We start from the raw sequence: 18,616 nt of genomic DNA on the forward strand, positions 1-18,616 counted from the left end.
GCAGCACAAAAAAGGGAGATGAAGGGGGGTGGGAAAGATAGGAAAGTCCAGAAAGTTACAATCAGAGGTGGGAGAGGAATGAAGGAAGGCTAGCCTGAGGTCTCTCTTCAATATGGAGATTAATGGGGAAAAGTGGCCACAGGGTCAGAGGGCTGTCCCAGAGTGAAAAGGCCACAGGGTTGGAAAGATGTAAGGTAACCTTAGAGAGGATTGCTCTAGCAGCTTTGGGAGGGGGAGAAATGTAAGGGGGGAGAGAGGAGAGGAAAGCCTCCTGGAGATGGTGACAATGGAGCTGAGTTTTGAAGGGAACCAGGGATTCTAAGATGTGGAGGTGAAGAAGAACATTCCAATGTCTTCAGAATCCCATTCTTGGGAGCTGCTCATCCTTCTTGCGTTAATGTCCCATGGAATGGAATTCTAGACCATGAGATCCTTCTTGTCACTACTAAAACCTTTGATGGCTGCTCTCCTAAGGGTGGAGGTACATGCCAGACATTGTCAAGGCTTCCTCTGCTCTCTATCACAAATGATAACAAGTGGTGATTTTCCCTCAAGGTTCCCATCATTTCCACACATTCCAGTACAGAATTTCCCTTTGCTGGTTCCTCCTCCTTCTGAAACCATCATTGAGATAACTTAGGGAGTATCATAGGGTGGCTAGAGAGCAGGGTTCAAGTCCTCCTTGCCTCTGACGCCTGCCAGCTGTGCCACCATGGACAAGTCAATGAACCTCCCAAGGAATTCTTGAAGACTGTAATTTACAGATATGTTGGCAATCTGAATGAATGCAGGGAGTTTTTACCCTGGGAAGTACCGTACAAAAGTGGGGGAAGGGGAAATTATTAATTGTCCCATTTTTGGAAAGATACAGCTTCAGCAGATGTCTAATTGGAGCTTCCCATAACCACCATACCATGACATTGTGCCAGGCTTGTGATGCATTCCTCATCTATTTCCTTTCTCAGTACAGATTCTCAATAGTCTTTCTGGTTTTGGTTTCACTAGTCTTCACCTAAATGCCCTCTACCATGATCCCCCATTCTGGGAATTCATCATTACCTCATTTTTTATTGTTGTTCAGTCTTTCAGTCATGTTTGATATTTTGTGATCCCATTTGGGGTTTTTGTGGCAAAGATACTAGAATACTTTGTCATTTCCTTCTCCAGCTCATTTTACACATGAGGAAACTGAGGAAAACAAGGTTAAGTGACTTGCTCGGGGTCACACAGCTAGTAAGTGTCTGAGGGCAGATTTGAACTCAGGAAGATCAATCCAGTACTCCATTGCTCCAAGTATAGATTAGACTAGTTGATTCTGATGTCTCTTCAAACTTTCATACTCCATGCTCTTGTTCATGACTAGATGGCTTTTCATTTAGAATTTTAGCACTAGACAAAATAAGCTCATAACCCACTGATACAATCCATTCCTTAACACACACACACACACACACACACACACACACACACACACAGAGGCACACACAAGCATAGATGCACAAGCAGAAATAGGAGCGTCTACAAAGTCTTGTTCCTTTGCTCCAAGCAGAAGAGCTGGAGGCAACTTGCTAAGAAACCAGAAATCACCCAGGGACTCTCCCCGTGTTTGGCAGACACATAGGAATCATGAGTTCGTTTTCATGAGAATGTTCTGCACCCATGACCTCATTCCTTGTAGTGATTTTGTGAAGCCTGAACACTTTCCTTTGGGGGAATAGTGCCATGTCCATCTGATTAGTTAGGTGCATGCTGGAGGGGAGTTTTGTGGATGCTGGGTTGATTATAACTGCTGGTGCTTTTTAGAAAAAATTCACAAGTTAGCATGCTGTTTGTGTTGTGTTTTTAATTGTCTTTCAAAAATTTTGTAAATGTACCCAGAGGCATGAGTAATGGCACATGTTTCCAAATTGAATAAAATATATATATATATTTTAGGAAAAGCAATAAGAGTTCACAGATACTTAAAAATAAGAAACTATCATTTCATAGCAAGAACATAAAGCATACCAAGATACTGCACAAACTAGGCCCAGGATTGCTTAATATCATTAAAGGTCATAAATGTAAAGATTTTAGTCTGAAATGATCTGAAATGTTATCTGGTCCAAGCCCCTCCTTTTACAGATGGGGAAACTGAGATCTGGTGAAGTAATGGGGTTTGTTCAGGTAGGATTCGAACTGAAGTCCTGTGACTCCAAATTCATCATTCATTTTGAATGTTGATGTCCCAAGCTTGGAAGATGAACTCACCAAGGATATAATGACTAGGATAAATATACATTGGAACCCTGGAGAAGAATCCTCATGACACATTTGTTCCTGGGCTTGAAAGTTATCAAGACTGTTAACTAAGGAAGAGTCAATAATAGATGTGATCTTGCCCCAGATACTTGTCTGGTTCTCAGTTTCTGTCAAATGGGGGAGTTGGACCAAATGATTTCTGTGGTTTCCTCTAGTTTGAAATCCATGATTTTACATGTTTATTAATATATGTTAAAGTCCTATCAAGAACATTATTTTACATTTATGTTAGCCTATCAGGATTTTAGGAATTTCCTTAATGAATGTCAAAATGTGTAGATGTTCTCCTTTTGGGAGATGTATAGAGAAAGAGAGCTCCTAAAACAGGTTGTATGAAATGCTCAAGAGACTGAATAAATGAAGTCAGCCAGAATGGGAGGTCAACCAGTTATATAACCAGGGAAAGAGATGACAAGTGGTCAGCTCTCCTGTGTCTTTAGTATCCACAGAAGATACTAGGCTGCAGAGGAAGGTTTTGAGTATATGGACAGATTCTCTTTGGCAGACATGGACCAGCACCACATGGGATGAGAAGGTATGGATGAGTCAAATCCTACCCCATGTTGATGAAACCATTGACCTGACAAAATATCAAAACACCCAAATTCAATGTATTTTAGGCCATCTTGATGTTCACTATTTCCTTTGTTAAAAGAAGAAGAAGATAAAGTCTGCCTATTGAAGCAGAGCACTATTAATAATTACAGAATCTTTATGTGACAGAGATTGTTGATCTACAGGGGGGGAAAGGGAGACATCATTAGGGAACAGAAGGAGAATGTTAGTTTTCCATTAGCATGTGATCAGGAAAAGTCTGCCTACACGGTGTCTTTTTCTTTTCCATTATATGAGCTGATAATGGAACTTGTTATCTTCTCCTCTAAGCTCACCAAACTTCTGGATTTCTGTTGAGGGCTCTATCATTCTTCTAGTAACCCACGTTTACATTCTTGGATCCTTAACACTTCCTCTTCACTCAGTGCCTGTATCTAATTAGGTGCCATGCCTTATTGATTCTACCTTCTTAAAATCCCTTCCCTCCACTTGTACAACTACCACCTGAAATACTGGTCCTCATCACCTCTTTTCTAGATAAGTTTGATAATTTCCTGGTTGGTCTTCTTGCTCCCAGTCTCTTCACTTTGCAATGAATCCTCCACAGTGCCAAAATGATCTTCCTCAGTTACAGATCTGACCATGTCACTACCTTCTTCAAGAAGTTTCACTGGGTCCCTACTGCCTCTAGGAAAAAATACAAACGATCTTTCTTGCATTTAAAGCACTTAAAGCATCCAGACTTATTTTATCTTACTCTCCTTCAAGTGTACTCTCCACTCTAGACAAACTGAGCACCTTGTACTTCCTTGAACTCAGAATTTCACCTGACACTTGTGCTTGTTTGTTGAAGCTGCATGCACAGAACACTCCCCTAACTCCCTTCTGCCTCTCAGAATACCCAGCTCTCTTCACGGCTCAAATTGTGCCACCTCCTACAGTCAATCAGTCCACAAGAACTTATTAAGTGCCCACTATGTGTCATACACTGTGCTAAGTACTAAAGGATATGAACGCAAACCACAGCTCAAAACCCATTTGCATAAGGCTCTCTTCATTTGTGGAGACTGGTTATTCATTGCTTTGAGCCTGAGAGAAAAGATCCGGGTTTTTTGGCTTTGAGCCTCATGGGAAAAGATGTGTAATTGAGAGAGAAAGATTCCATGATTGAGACAGACAGAAAGAGAGAGAGACACACACAGACAGAAAGACAGACAGACAGACAGACACACACGCACACACACACACACACACAGAGAAAGAGAGAGAGAGAGAGAGAGAGAGAGAGAGAGAGAGAGAGAGAGAGAGAGAGAGATTCCAGTGATTGAGAGTGAAAGAGGGAGACAGACAAAAAGACAGAGAGAGAGAGAAGAGAAGCGAAGAGAGAGAGAGGAGAGGAGAGGAGAGGAGAGGAGAGGAGAGAGACACAGACAGAAAGACACACACACACACCAACACACACACACACACACACAGAATAAGAGAGAGAGAGAGAGAGAGAGAGAGAGAGAGAGAGAGAGAGAGAGAGAGAGAAAGACTATTTCTGGCTCACTACTCTAGATACTTCAGCTTCAGGCAATTTCTTTTTGGTGAAGTCTGGGTCTCTCTCTGTCTCTGTCTCTGTCTCTTTCTCTTTCTCTCTGGAGCTGAGATATTTCTCTTCTGGCTGAGAGTTCATTTGCTCTGTATGGTATATTCTCATCTGTATACCTTCTCTGATTTCTATTTGCTATCAGCTTGGATAAATGGGTTTATTTGCTATTCACTACGTGTGTTCTTTGTGTAACTGGCATTTGTGGAAAAGGAGTCAAGCCTTGGAAATAGGGCTTGGGGCCCTTTTTTTCCATTAAAGGATAGTGATCAGGAGCTCAGCTTGAACCTAAAAATTATTTCCCCTAGACTAACAATATTTAAAGAGGTGCAGATAGCATAATTCTAGCCTAATACCTTTCTCTGAGGAGAGTAGAGTGGCTTATTTCTGGCACAAATCTCCTTATTCCCTTCCTAGCAAGAATCAAAGTCTCCCTTGGAGAAGGTTGAGCAGAGGAGATTAGAGCTGTCTATTTGTGCCTCTGTGAGCCACATTTAGACAGACTAATGTGGACACACAAGACCCATGTGAGCAACACACATCTCACCCTTACACAAAGAAAAGAAAAAACAGGCCCCTGTCCTAAAGGAACTCATGTTCTAAGAAGGGTGGAGGGTAGGGGGTGGGATGGCAGACAACAAGCAGTCAACTAGGTACGAACGAGATAGATACAGAGAAAAAGGCTTTCCTGCTTTCTCAGTTGGTAGCCTTTTCCATCTCTTCAAATTATATTGTATTTACTTATCTGTGTCAATCAATACTGCATCTCTCCAGAAGACTGTAAGCTCCTTGAGGGCAGAATTTTTTCTTTCTTTCTTTGTATCCCCAGTGCTTCACACAGTGATTGAACTGAGTTAAACTAAATTCTGTCTTGTGATCTTTGATACTTCATCGCTGCTGATCTGTGTGTGCCAGTGTGGTGTAGTATAAAGACCTCTGGGACTCAGGTCAGAAGATTTGGGTTCCAATAATGCCCCCATAGTTCCCTGTGTGACTCTGGGCCCCAGAGTCCTTATCTGACAAATGAGGAGCTTGGACCAGATGACTTCTGAGGTTTCTTCTCACTCTATATCTGGGATCCTATCATCCAACTTCCCAAATAATCCAGTTTTGGGGGAGTAAAAGGAAAATGCTTCTCCAGTGAAAACAGGATGCAAAAGCAGATGCTGTAATGAAAAGGAATTCTTCCTCCTCAAGGCCATGCCTCTCCAATAACTTCGGTTCTCCCATGGTCTCAGAAGCTGTGAAGCTGGAGCAGAGGGAAAGAACAGGAGGAGGTGAGATTGTCCTCTCTCTGCACCATGATGCCACATGGCTGGGGTTCTTCTTGGACCCAAGAGGTGAAACAAGCTCTGGTCTTCACTGTGCAATGAAAGATGGGATCAGCTGCTTTCTATGTTTCTTGTCAAGCATTCCCACTCCCAGATCCTCAGAGCATGTCTAGTCCAACCCATCTCCCCCCAAAGGAATCTACCCTTTGACAGGCCCAGCAAGTGGTTATCCATTTGGGTGTGCCTGGAGGTGCTTTTCTCCTGGGGCCTCCCACCCCCATCCCCAAGCTGTGACCTTCTGTTCTAGGTCTTATGTTCTAAGGACTCTTCCAGCCCTGCTAAGTCTCTGGTTCCAAGATTCTATACTTTACGAGAACACATGTAAGATAATCCAGAGATGTTCAGATCTGTTATTAGGAGGGCTGTAGTGGTGATCAAGTAAATGCAGGAAGAGTCAGAAGAAATGGGTTCAAACCCCACCTCTGACACTTGGTGCTTCTGAAACTTTGGGCAAATCCCTTAACCTTACTCAATTTCCTCATCAGCAAAATTAGATGGGGTAGACTAGATAGCTGGCCTCTGGCATCCCTTCCAGCCCTAGAGCTATGATCTCATGACCTGGCTCTCTAGCTTCTACCTGTGTGACCATAGTGAGATCATTTATCCCGCCCCTCTCTTCTCCAGCTTCAGTTTCCTCATCTGTAAAATGAGGGGCTTGATCAGATGAGCTCTGAGTTACCTTCCTGCCCTCAGTTTATAATCCATCAGCCTATCAATATTTATTACCTTGTATTCTTTTTCTCTCCATTAATGAGTTTCCTTTATAGGATTATATAGACTCCTAGAACATCAGAATTTGGAGCAACTTGAGAGATAATCTGAGGAAAATTTTATAATAATATTTACAATAAGAACCGTGCTTTATTGTAATCAATCATGAAATGCTGTAAGCTTTGCAAAGTGCTTTACCCAGACCATCTCGTCTGATCTTCACAACAACCCTGTGAGGGAAGCACTATGATTACTATTAATCCCATTTCACAGATGAGGAAATTGAGGCTCAGACGTGTGAACAGACTTTCTTTGTGTCACACAGCATCTAAGTATTTTGGTGTTAAGATTCAAACCCAGGTCTTCTTGAATCTAAGTTCAGCAGTCTTTACATTCTTCCGGGTTACCTTTAGGTGTCATTGCTCAGCTCTTATTTTTAAAAATAGCCTTAATTACATTCTTTTTAATAATCTTTTTGGAGTTCATGTATCTTTGTATATAATGTGGAGTGCACCCCAAAGATCTAACCTTTCTTAGACTAAAGAGTACAAATGTAGCTGCTATCATAACTACATTAAAGTTAATTTAGATTTTAATTACATTAGACATTCACGAAGCAACAACTAGGTCTTCAAGGTGCCCCCTGATGAGGATAAACCTGACCCTTCTCTCTCACCTCCAAATCTTATGTCCCAATTTAACAAGGCAACAGATGTTTATTAAGTGTCTGTTCTGTGAAAGAGAATGTGGTACAGTGGCTTTAGGGCTGGCCTTGGAAATTGGCAAATCTAGGTTCAAGTTTTGCTTCTGCCACATGCAAGCTGTGCAGGCTTTCAGGGACCCAGAAGACTCTATGGAACTGCTTATTGTCTTTTGTTCACCAAGAGGATGAAAATGGCATCACCATGTTGGAGTCAAGTTACAATGAGTCCGACTGCGGCTGATCAGACCAGCATGAGCTCGGAACGCTCTACCACAGGTCGGGCACAAATAGCTCATGTGAACATTTGGAGTGGATTCTTTAAATTTGCACATCTCTTGTTTCTTTTGAGCTACTTCAATTCTGCTTTGCTCACAAAGCACAGCCCATTCTTTGCTGAAGGCATACTATGCTGGGCAATCCTGGACCAGTGTCTCCCACGTCATGCAATTGATTCCAAAGTTCTTGAGAGAGACTGGCCCTCTGGGACTGTCAGACTCTCTAAGACCAATCTGCATTGAGGGAAGGGGGTTTCCACATTTGCCATGCTGATGAAATCACAAGTCCAGCCCCTTCCCTTCCCACATCCCTCCAGAAAGAAAAGTTCAAAGCACTCCCTGCCCCCCCGTGGAAATTACTATTTACTGTGAGTGGGGAGGTGTGAACAGGAAACCTCGACACTTGGCTAACCAACTCAGGGGAGGGACAGAGATAGAGCAATGGGAAAATCAGGCTGTCTTCTCTAACTCTGTTCCTGGAAAACATAAACCCCAAAGAAAAATTCCAATAGTGTCACTGCAGCATTTGGGGGGGAAATGAGAGCTTCCGGGCTGGTGCATTTCCATTTCTGATGTTTATTAAATAACTATATTACAAGCCCTAAATGCAACTATTCACAGCTCTTATTAAGATGGTACTGGCAGTGCCTTCGGTGTCTCTAGAATCAGAAAAAGAAAGCAGCTGGCCAGTGGAGACCAGATATTAGCATATGAGACTCAATTATATTTTCCTGAAAGCATAAATGACAGCTTACTTTAATAAAAAAAATTTCAGGATTGTATTTTTAGCCATGAACATGCAGGATGAATGAATTCTAGCCTCCTAATCGAATCAGGGCTCAGTTAAAATAAACTCCCAACACTACTATCATCTCTTCAGAATCACTAGTCTTGAGTCTACCTGTCAGAAGGTTTCTCCTCCCTTGCAAGATACATAATAATCTCATTCACAATCACACGGTTGCACAACACACAAAAAGGCTGACATAGTTCCTTCCCGCCTGTGGCTGTCATGCTCCTATTGAGTGATTGCCTAGCTGTAGCAGTACCATCTTTTGATGTTGTTGGATTTCCAAACGCCTCCATGCCTTCTTGGATCTCTCTTTCCTTTTTTGCAGACTGTGTTTTATAAGTGCATAATATTCCTGGGGAAGATGGGTAGCTTCTGCCAGGGAGAAAAAAAATGATTTCCTCAGTCTCAAGAAACCCACCTCTCTTCTGTGGGCTGTCAATAAGGATCACACTTATTTGAGCAGTCTTAAGGGGCTGTGTCCTCATCCTGCTGAATGAAAACTTGCTTACTTGCCAAAAGAAAGAGTAATACTGATTTGGTATCTTGATGCAGTCTCTAAAAGCTTGATTTATAAGGATCTCCTCAAGGCCAGGTCAAGCCAGGCATTTCTTATTCTAATTCTCCTTTACCTCCTCCATTCCCTTAGGTATATTGGATTACTCACATTTTATAAAAAGGATTTTGTTGATGGTTTTGTCTTTACATCACAGTCATTATGCAGCCCATTCTTCCAAGTGAACCCTCCATTGTGGAAATGAAAAAAAAAAATCAGCAAAAACAAATAACACAGAAACCTTATCTAAAAATGTAAACAATATTCTGTGCTTGTAACCCACCACCTCTTTGCCAGCAAGGACCTTCGTTGTATAGTGTTTCCTTTGGGCTCTCTCCACAGCTCACATGCAGCTTTCATTACGTTTGAAGTACTCTGCGGGTCTGAATTTTAAACTATAGCTCACAAGACCCCACTGATGTGTTTACTTGTAAGTTAGCCACTTGATCCAAATAGAGAGTAAAGGCATTTATTAATATTAATAATAATAACAGTGTAGAAACTGGCAAGGGCTGGCAAAGGGATGTACATATTTTATCTCATATACTGTCTAATATGATCCTCACAACACTATTGTGATGTAGGTGCTATTATCTCTCTGCTTTTTAAGATGAGAGAGGTTAAATGATTTGCATGGCTGGTGGGTGTCAACATTTGTAGCACTCTACAAGAGTTGTCGGGGAGGGGAAGAAGAGGGGGGGAAAAACTTGAAGAGGAGGTCTCAGCAAATGAGTTCTTGCCATACCATTGTCTCTTCCTGACTGCTGAAGTTGCCCTCTCAATTAATTCCAGAGCTGGCTGGCTTAAAAAATTATGTATTTTGTTTTGGACTTAGGAAATAACACAAGTATTTCCATAACATAGTAGAATAAAATAAAAGATTATTGTACATGAAAATGCAAATCTATTATGTATCACTTGCTATTCCTTTTAAATATATAATAAAGTTATCATGTAACTTTTTTCCTTTTTTTCTTCCCTCTCTTCCCATCCCCACCCTAGAGATGGCTATCAATAGACACAAATATGTGTGTATGTGTGTGTGTGTGTGTGTGTGTATGCATGTATGTGTGTGTGTAAAATCATTCTATATACCTATTTATCAATTCTTTCTCTGGATGCAGATAATATCTTCCTTCATAGTTCCTTTGTTGTTAATTTGGGTATTTGTAATGGTCAAAGTGACTTAGTTCTTGAAATAATAGTGCTGTTACTGTATACATTCTCTTGTTCTGCTCATTTTGCTCTTCATTGTTTTATTGAAGTCTATCCATGCCTTTGTAAAATCATTGAGTTCATCATTTCTTATAGCACAGTGGTACTCTATCACGCTCACATACTTGTTCAGCCACTCTTTAATCGACAGGCATCCCTGCACTTTCCAGTTCTTTGCTACCGTCAAGAGAGCTGCTATAAATATTTTAGAACATATAGGATTTTTTCCTTTTCCCCTAATCATCTTTGGAAATAGACCTAGTAGTGGTATTGCTGGGTCAAAAGGTATAAACAATTTAATAACTTGTTTTTAGCTAGCTTGTTTTAAAAAATCTTGGTCCAATGGGCATAGCTGATCTTCTCAGATAATCAGTAGACAATTCCTGTGGGGTGCCTGTTAACAACAGCCCTATTACCCTTTCTGGGGATTAAGGACCTCCTTCGTATCTCCTAAAGTGGGGCAAGGAAAGGGAGGGAACAAACATTTATAAAGTGCCTACTATGTGCTAGGCACTTTACCAATATCTAATTTGATGAAATAATACTTTGAAAGAGTAGAGCTATGTTTGTACTGGTCAAAGTCTGAAGGGAACACAGTCTTTAAAACTAGCTAACAGGCCATTCAACATGCTTGCCCCACACACTTGTCATCAGTTTTTTCCATTACTCAGGGTTCGCCTTGCTATACTGGTTCTCAGGGCACTATCATTTTCACTTTTTTATCAGTGTTAGTGATCCAAAGAGCATTATTACTCAGTCAGGTTTTTAAAATCAGTGTTACTGATCCAAAGAACAGTCGTCTTGGAAATTTTCAGCACTCACAACAGTGCCAAAGAAGGACATTAAAGAAAAATGAAAAGAAGAGACAAAGGCTGAATGTGATGGGCAAATCGGCTGGTGAGAAGGAAGAGGACATTCTCACTGAATGGCTGGAGCTACTGGAAGAGAAGCAGCAGAAAGAAAAAAGGGAATAAAAAGGCAGAGAGAAGAGTCTCACTGTTTTCCCAAGTTGGAAGGTATCCCAGAAGTCATCTAGTCCAGGGTTTCTTTTTTTCTGTTTTTAGGTAAGGCAATTGGGATTAAGTGACTTGCCCAGAGTCACGCAGCTGGTGAGTGTTATGTGGCTGAGGCCGGATTTGAACTCAGGTCCTTCTGACTCCAGGGCTAGTCCAGAATTTCTTAACCCAGGATCTGTGGACTTATTTTTTAAAAATTTTTAAAAAAATTAAAAAAAATTAGTAATAGTATTTCAATAGAAATGATGATTTCCCTCTGTAATCCTATGGATTCTATTTTCTGCATTATTCCAAGAAGGGGTCCAGGGGCTTCACCAGACTGTCAAAGGTCCATGACACGGAAAATGTTAAGAATCTCTGGATCCTGTCCAATCCACACCTGAAAAATAAACCCCATAATAACATATCATTAAATGACTTGCTTCGCTTGTGCTTGAAGACTTCTGAGGAAAAGGAATCCACCACCTCTTGAGGAAGCTCATTTCACTCTCGGACAAATCTCATTCATAGGAAGTATTTTTTTCTCAACACCCAGACTTCTACCCATTGCACCTGCCCAATGCTGATTGGAGAGGCAAAATAACTTGTAGGGGCAAATAGAGGTGACTGAGCTTGTGTGCTAGAAGTAGTGAGCAAATCATGATGTTGTTGAAGACCTGTGTGTCATAGAACTCATTTCTGAACACGATCTATCCCCTGAACAATTCAATTCCATTTTGTTCTATTCAAAAATTTTCCTCAAAAAATATTCTATATATATACACACACAGATATATGTATATGTATGTAACACACACACACACATATACATATGTATGTAGTTGTTCAGTTGTTTCAGTTTCCAAATCTTTGTGACCCTGTTTGCAGTTTTCTTGGCAAAGACACTAGAATGGGTTGCAATTTCCTTCTCCAATTCATTTTACAGATGAGGAAACTGAGGAAAATGAGATTAAGTGACTTGTCCAAGGTCACACAATTACTAAGTGTCCGAGGTCAGATTTGAGCTCAGGAAGACTCATCTTCCTGACTTTAAGCCCAACACTTTATATACGGTGCCACCTAGCAACAATTATTATGCTTGCTTTACACATGAAGAAACTGACTTACCCAGATGCTAGTAAGCACCTGAGATGGGATTTAAACTCAAGACTACAAGTCCCTTATTCCTATCCACTGAACCACATAGCTGCCTATTTACTGACTCCTTACTGTGTGCGTGGCACCTTGAGGGATACAAAGAGGAGTAACACATAGGAGCTTGCAGTCTATTAAGGGGGGGATTGAAATGCGTGTAAGAGGTAGAAGTGATAAAACACAAGGGAAGGCAGGACTCAGGGAAAGCTGGAATTTGATGCTGATCTTTATGAGGATGGGATTTTTTTCTTTTGCTTTTTGTTGAGGCAATCAGGATTAAGTGACTTGCCCAGGGTCACACAGCTATTAAGTGTTAAGTGTATGAGGCTGGATTTGAACTCAGGTCCTCCTGACTCTAAGGCCAGAGCTCTATTCACTGCACCACTTAGCTAGCACCACCCCCAAGTGTGGGATTTTAACAGGCAGAGATGTAGAAGGAGAGGGTTCCAATAGTTCTGGCAGTGTTGTACCTACCAGATGCTGATGAATCAGGCACCCTTTGGTTTAGGCAGAGTGAGGAAGGTTGACTTCTTGTGTATACAAACACTGAGGGCTTCCATGAAATAAAAATCTTTTTTAGAGATTTCAAAAGTTTTCACCTGTTGCCAGAATTCTACAACTAGCAATTTTGGGGGTGGTGCTGATAGAAAAGGGACAACTTGAGAGGGGATGACACAAGGTTCCATGTGGGAGAGCAATACCAGGGTACTGGACCCAGGCATGGCTGCTACTGGAGGGCTGGGGCAGAGGTAAGTGAACCAGGAAAGAGTGGCATCTTGGGGAACAAGTAGAGTGGCTAGTACAGGGATGGGGAACCTGTGACCTCGAGGCCACATGTGGCCCTCTAGGTCCTCAAGTGCAGCCCTTTGACTGAATCCAAACTTTGCAGAACAAATGTCTTTAATGAAAGACTCCAGTAGTGTCCTGTTTTTACTAGTGATTCTTGCAAACTTGGTGATTAGCTCTGTTGTTTCTACCTATTGAAGGAGATCAGGTGCTCCAGCTTCCTCTCAATTTCAGTAGCCTTTACCTTAGTTTGAGTTTCCACATTTTATTTACACCTTCGCCTAATGGATGAACAAAAATTTTCCAAATGTTCCATTATCATTGTGTCCCTTTATGGAAAAAAAAATCACTTTGAAACCTCAAGGAATAAAAAGCAGTTCTGTTGTCAGATAACCACAGGGCATCCTTCCAGGAAGCTGAGCTAGCATCATGGAATCAAAGAATCTTAGGAATGAGCAAGACTGTGGAAGACACCTAGCCCACCTTTCCTCCCAAGAGAGGAATCTTTTCTACAACGACTCTGATCAATGGTCACCCAGGCTTTGTGTTCCCTCTTAGGACTGCTTTATGGCCTCCTTGCTTGCTGTGGTTATCTTATTCCTTTAGCTTTGGGCCAGGAAGTTTATTCAGAATATGAAATATTATAAGAGAAGAGCTTTCATCAGAAACTTGTTTCATCATACAGGCACTTTATGGGGCTTTCAACCTCATTATAAAAATTATGGAGATATAATTTTTAGTGTTTCTTGTGCCTGGAATTCTACTAAAAGTCAAATGTTTAGGAGAGCTTGGAGAAAATGGTGGCCTTTGCACATTTTTTTCATCTTACTAGTGACAAAGGATGTGTAGGCTTTGAAGTTATCCCTCCCTCTAGTATTAAAGAATAAATTCTAAAAATGGTGAATGATGCTCCTGTTTCACTTGAAAATAATAAGCTGAGTGCCAGGAAGACTGAAGATACAGATGCTTGAGGTCTATTGCATTAGTGTTAGAGAAATCACAGACAATGCTCTCAACACCACTGTCCGGTTGAAAAGTGCCGATGCTAACCTGGAAAAGGAAGGGTTTGGAGGGAAGAAAAACTCTTGGGAGGTTATTAGGGATGACTCATATAAGGAATTCAAAGAAACATTAGAAGAATAATATGAAGGGATGCAGAGTGAAGAAAGCAGATCCCAGAGAGCAAACGAAATACTGATTAAAGCTATGCAGATAATCACTGTGGCAAACGGCAGCAAAGGGATTGGGGAAGGATCAATGACTTCACTGGTGTGCGGAACTCCTCCAAGAGAGAAATGTAAGGCAGGGCAGCACTTGCTAGACAATTTATATAGTCTAAGAGAGTTTACCAGAGCATTGGGACTTTCCTGGGGTCACTTAGCTTGTATATGTCAGAGGCAAGATTTAAACCAGGTCTCCATGCCTCTGAGGCCAGCTTTTTAATCTGCTAAACCAAAGATGTCAAACACATAGCCCATGGGCAGCAACACTCCCAAGAAGGACCCAAACCAGATTAAAATGTAATTGGGAAATTTTAAACAAAATAAACATAAATACAATGCAACATAGACAATGTTATTATGTGGTTTTCTAAGTCAAAGTGCACTGACAGAGATCCTTATGTATGGTTTAGTGGTCACCTTTCTATCTGAATTTGATCCCACTGAGTTATTCTGCCTCTCTAAGGTAACAAAGCCCTGGTTAAATATAACAGATGCTATTGCTGCTGCTACCTTGTTAAAGTTCTGGTACATGGCATTTTTTTTTACTCCAACATGCCAGTGGATACAGGACCTCACTGTTGTTGATGGTTCTTCCAATGATGCAGGTTGCAGCTTGTCCATGCCAGCCTATCTAGTGGGACTTTTACAATGTCCCATATGTTTACCACAAGGTGTCCTACACAAGGTGATTGGGGCCTTCTTTGACTTCCCCTTACTTCAGGATACCCGTGCTATAATACAGAGACTGTCTACTGGTTATCTCTCAGGTTACAACATGACCAAACTATCTTTTCCTCATCTACTAAATGCCTCTGATGACTTCCTTTATAGCCCTTCTTCATAATTCTGGTTTATTAATTAGGTTGCAGCCATTTCCACTGGGTACTGCCATATTGTCCTTTGGATAGCATCAACTTCAATTCTTTGAAAACTTTTTTCCCCCAATAAATGCTGTGTATAGCTATACCGACTACCATCCATAAACACTGTTTTGTGTTATTCTGCTGAATACTTTTAAGGAAATCTGCTTTGTAGTTTATTTGAAGTTTTTGTGTTTGACAGTTGTGCTGAAACAAAAGTCATCAATAAATAAATTAAGCAAAGGAAGGAAGAAAAAAAAGCCCTGAGGAAGAAAAAAGAAAAGTTCTTATTAGATGAAGTCTTTGGGTTTTGACTCACCATCTCACTTCGTAGAAACACAGCTCAGGAGATTGGGCAGAGAGAGGCAACTGACGGAAAATCAAGGTGAAATGGAGGAATTATCCCAAGGAAAGCAGATGTGGTTCTATCGACAGGGTGAGATACAATTTAGCCTCATGAATCTGTATGAGGAAGTACAACTATATGGAGGGCCACAGAGATGTGATTCTGGAAGAATGCTTAGCAATCAAGCAGCCAGTAGACCAACAAGTATTTGTTAAATGTTTACTATGTACTTGCCACTATGCTAAGTTCTGAGGATACACCTACAAGCTAAAAGAAAGACAGCCCATGTCCTCAAGCAGTTTCAGTTCTAATGGGGGAGGACAACACATAAAAGGGAAGACCTCCACTGGGCTGGTGGGCAGGGCAGGTCTACTACCTCCCAGGGCAGGCTGCAGGAAGCACTTCCTGGCATGAAGCCTGCATTTGTCCTTTTATACCCTCCATCTATCTTTTCTGGTTTTCTAGAGCCCAGCAGAACGAGGTCCATTCCTCTTCCATGTTATACAGCCATTGAAACACGTGGAGGCAGTCACTATGTCCCCCTAGGTTTTATCTCCTCCAGGATAAGCATGATTTAGTTTGTTCTGGTGTGGGGGTCTTTAGCTTTAAGAAGTTTATAGTCTAGCAGGAAATGAGGAAAATAGGTGAAACAACTCCAGATCAAAACCCTGCCCCGAAACACAGCTTTCTATTTTCTACATATGATGTCAGTCGATCAACACGTGTTTATTGAGTGCTCACTACATACTAGGCACCGTGGCGGGTGCTGGAGATACAAAACCCAAAATGAAACAATCTCTGCTCTCAAGTAGATGGCTGTTTAAGACTTCAAAGTGCGGTGCAGACCATGTGCAGACGATGACCTCCCTGCAGCCTGGGTGGCAGCCTTTTGGAGCAGCTGCGGCTGAGCAGCATCCGATGCCCCTGCAGACCGCCTGCTACAGAGCCTGATTTTACTGCTGATTTCCTCTCTGAAGGCTCTCTAGACCACTATGACCGGTCAGGGCAGGGGCCATGCCAGAATCAGCTGGGATAACCCAGGGACCACTCCCTTTCCCCAACAGGTACTAGAGGACTTAATGCACAAGGTATTAATTTTAATTTTTTAACTTTTTAATTTTGGATCAGACCTGTGATTTCATCAAATTCCCAGGAAGGGATCTGCTTCTATCAATGCAGATCAACTCCTGTTTTTCACCTGTTGCAGAGATTCTTCATCAAGAGTCTGTGAACTTTTTTTCCCTCCCAATCTATTTTGATAACTGTATTTCAAAATAATTGATTTTCTTTACAATCCTTGGAATTTTATTTTACACATCTAAAAATATGATTTTGAGTATTGGTTCACTGGCTTCCTTCAATGACAAAGAGGCCCAGGACACATACAAAAAAGGGTTAAGAGCCCCCAATTTAAAGCCTTGAAAGGTCCTTTGGAGCACTGAGAGGTTATGACTTGCCCAAGGTCACACAACCAGGATGTGTCAGACTTTATCATGGGATCACAGGGTCATTTGATATAGACCCAGATAAAATAACATTTTCATTCATAAAATAAAAATAGACTTTAAATTGGAGGAAAAGGATAAAGATGAACAGAAGAATGAGAATCAAAAAGAAATAGCATGTCCTCGTAAGTGGTGCTTTCTTCTGGCTAGCCGTGTCCTCCCATGACATGCTTTTATGTGCCCTCCCCATCCTGTTCTTTCTCTCCTCGGCACACTCAAGCTTGCCACCATTGCTCCCAAAACATGGCCCTGAGACCAGAGGATGTGTCTCTAGACCTGGTCTGAGCAGGGCAGAGCTCAGCAGGACCATCGGCTCCCTCCCGTTAGAGGCTGACAACTTCTCCAGGTATGTGTAACGCCACAGTCGCCTGTTTGGTTTAGGTTATAGTAGGTGAGGCAATAGAAAGCTTCTGTCTTTCTCCATACATAACACAGAAAAGTTCTAGACGCCATCTAACCCAAGTAAGGGGTCCTGAGTTTCCAGTTCTGTGTTTAGGACCAAAGGGATGATCGGTAGTTCAAAGCCAGAAGCTCATTAAGGAAAGCCAGGCTTAAGTTCACAATGCCCATCCAAAACTCCTCATTGCCAGCAAGTGACCTCACAACTCATGGTCTCTGCTAATAGCTATGCACACGGAAACACTTTAATTAAAGAAATAGATAGTCCATGATTGTGGGCTTGACGTTTACAAGACAATCATTCTGGTAAAATCATATTCCATGAGAGGAATGGAAAGTTCTAATATGTTATTCCCAGAAGCCCAAGATTAAATTAATTTCATTTGGAATAAATCTCTGCAAAAGTTATATCAGACATACCGGGCCGCTTCCGAATATCTCTCCAGACATCTAAACACTGTTGCCTGACGAAGATGATTCCGGAAATAGGCTGGATTTAAAACAATGCTCCTTGAAGAGATAAGATAAATGTGCATGTTGTTAGGCTTTAAAAAGATAATTACCAAAAGGATTTGGCACATATGTAGTCAATTTTATACAGTATATTTTTTTTAAAAAAGATACTAATGAATGAGCCCTTATCCTCTTTCCCCTTGACAGCTATGACAAATGAACAAGCATTATTGAAAAGTCAATTAAAATTGCATCATAAAAGCAATCTTATTTATAGCATTGAGTATTTTTACAGATAGAGCAATTACTGGTAAAATCTTTGAGCTGAAGTTACATTCCACTTAGCTAGCATATAACATAAGCCCCAGTGCTAATTTATTCATTTATATTTTTGGATCTGGCAGCAACTTCATATTATTATTTATGGGACATCTACCTACAATCAATAAAGGAAAAGATGGCTGGCTGCAAAATTCTAGCAAAAAAGGAAGTAATTGCTATTTTGGTGAAAATGTTCATTTAAGAAACATCATCAAGGCTCATTTTTCTCTCTCTTCTCCCCTCTCCCCCCCAGTCCCCCGCCCACTTGGAGACAATAGAATGGAAAGGAGTGAGCCCTGCACTTAAACGCGGGAGGTCTGGATTTTAGACTTGGCATTGTCACTGACTCAATGTGTGACTTTAGACAAATCTCTGGGTTTCCATTTGTCTCTCTGGAAAAAGAGAGAGCTGGACAAGGTGATTTCTAGAGTCCTTCTTGCCATAATTTGATGACAAATTTGGAAGTCTTGGGACTCATTGGGTTCTTGCAGTCCTTGTATCTGCAACTTGCAATGAAATCTTTGGAATTAGAATGTCTTGGCAAG

The 18,616-nt window shown here is 41.3% G+C and overlaps 1 protein-coding gene across 2 annotated transcripts in view; it reads right to left on the minus strand.

Annotated features, from left to right (window-relative positions):
* SPATA16 (spermatogenesis associated 16) overlaps positions 1-18,616 on the minus strand; it is a 302,953-nt gene that overhangs the window by 134,814 nt on the left and 149,523 nt on the right. For both annotated transcript variants that reach the window (XM_020980514.1, XM_078147301.1), the window contains exon 4: positions 17,718-17,807. In XM_020980514.1, coding sequence (XP_020836173.1) covers positions 17,718-17,807 — 90 coding nt within the window. The remainder of the gene's footprint in view (positions 1-17,717; positions 17,808-18,616) is intronic.

The sequence above is a fragment of the Phascolarctos cinereus genome, unplaced genomic scaffold (assembly GCF_003287225.1).
Source record: "Phascolarctos cinereus isolate Bilbo 61053 unplaced genomic scaffold, phaCin_HiC Scaffold_7;HRSCAF=346, whole genome shotgun sequence".
Lineage (NCBI taxonomy): Eukaryota > Metazoa > Chordata > Mammalia > Diprotodontia > Phascolarctidae > Phascolarctos > Phascolarctos cinereus.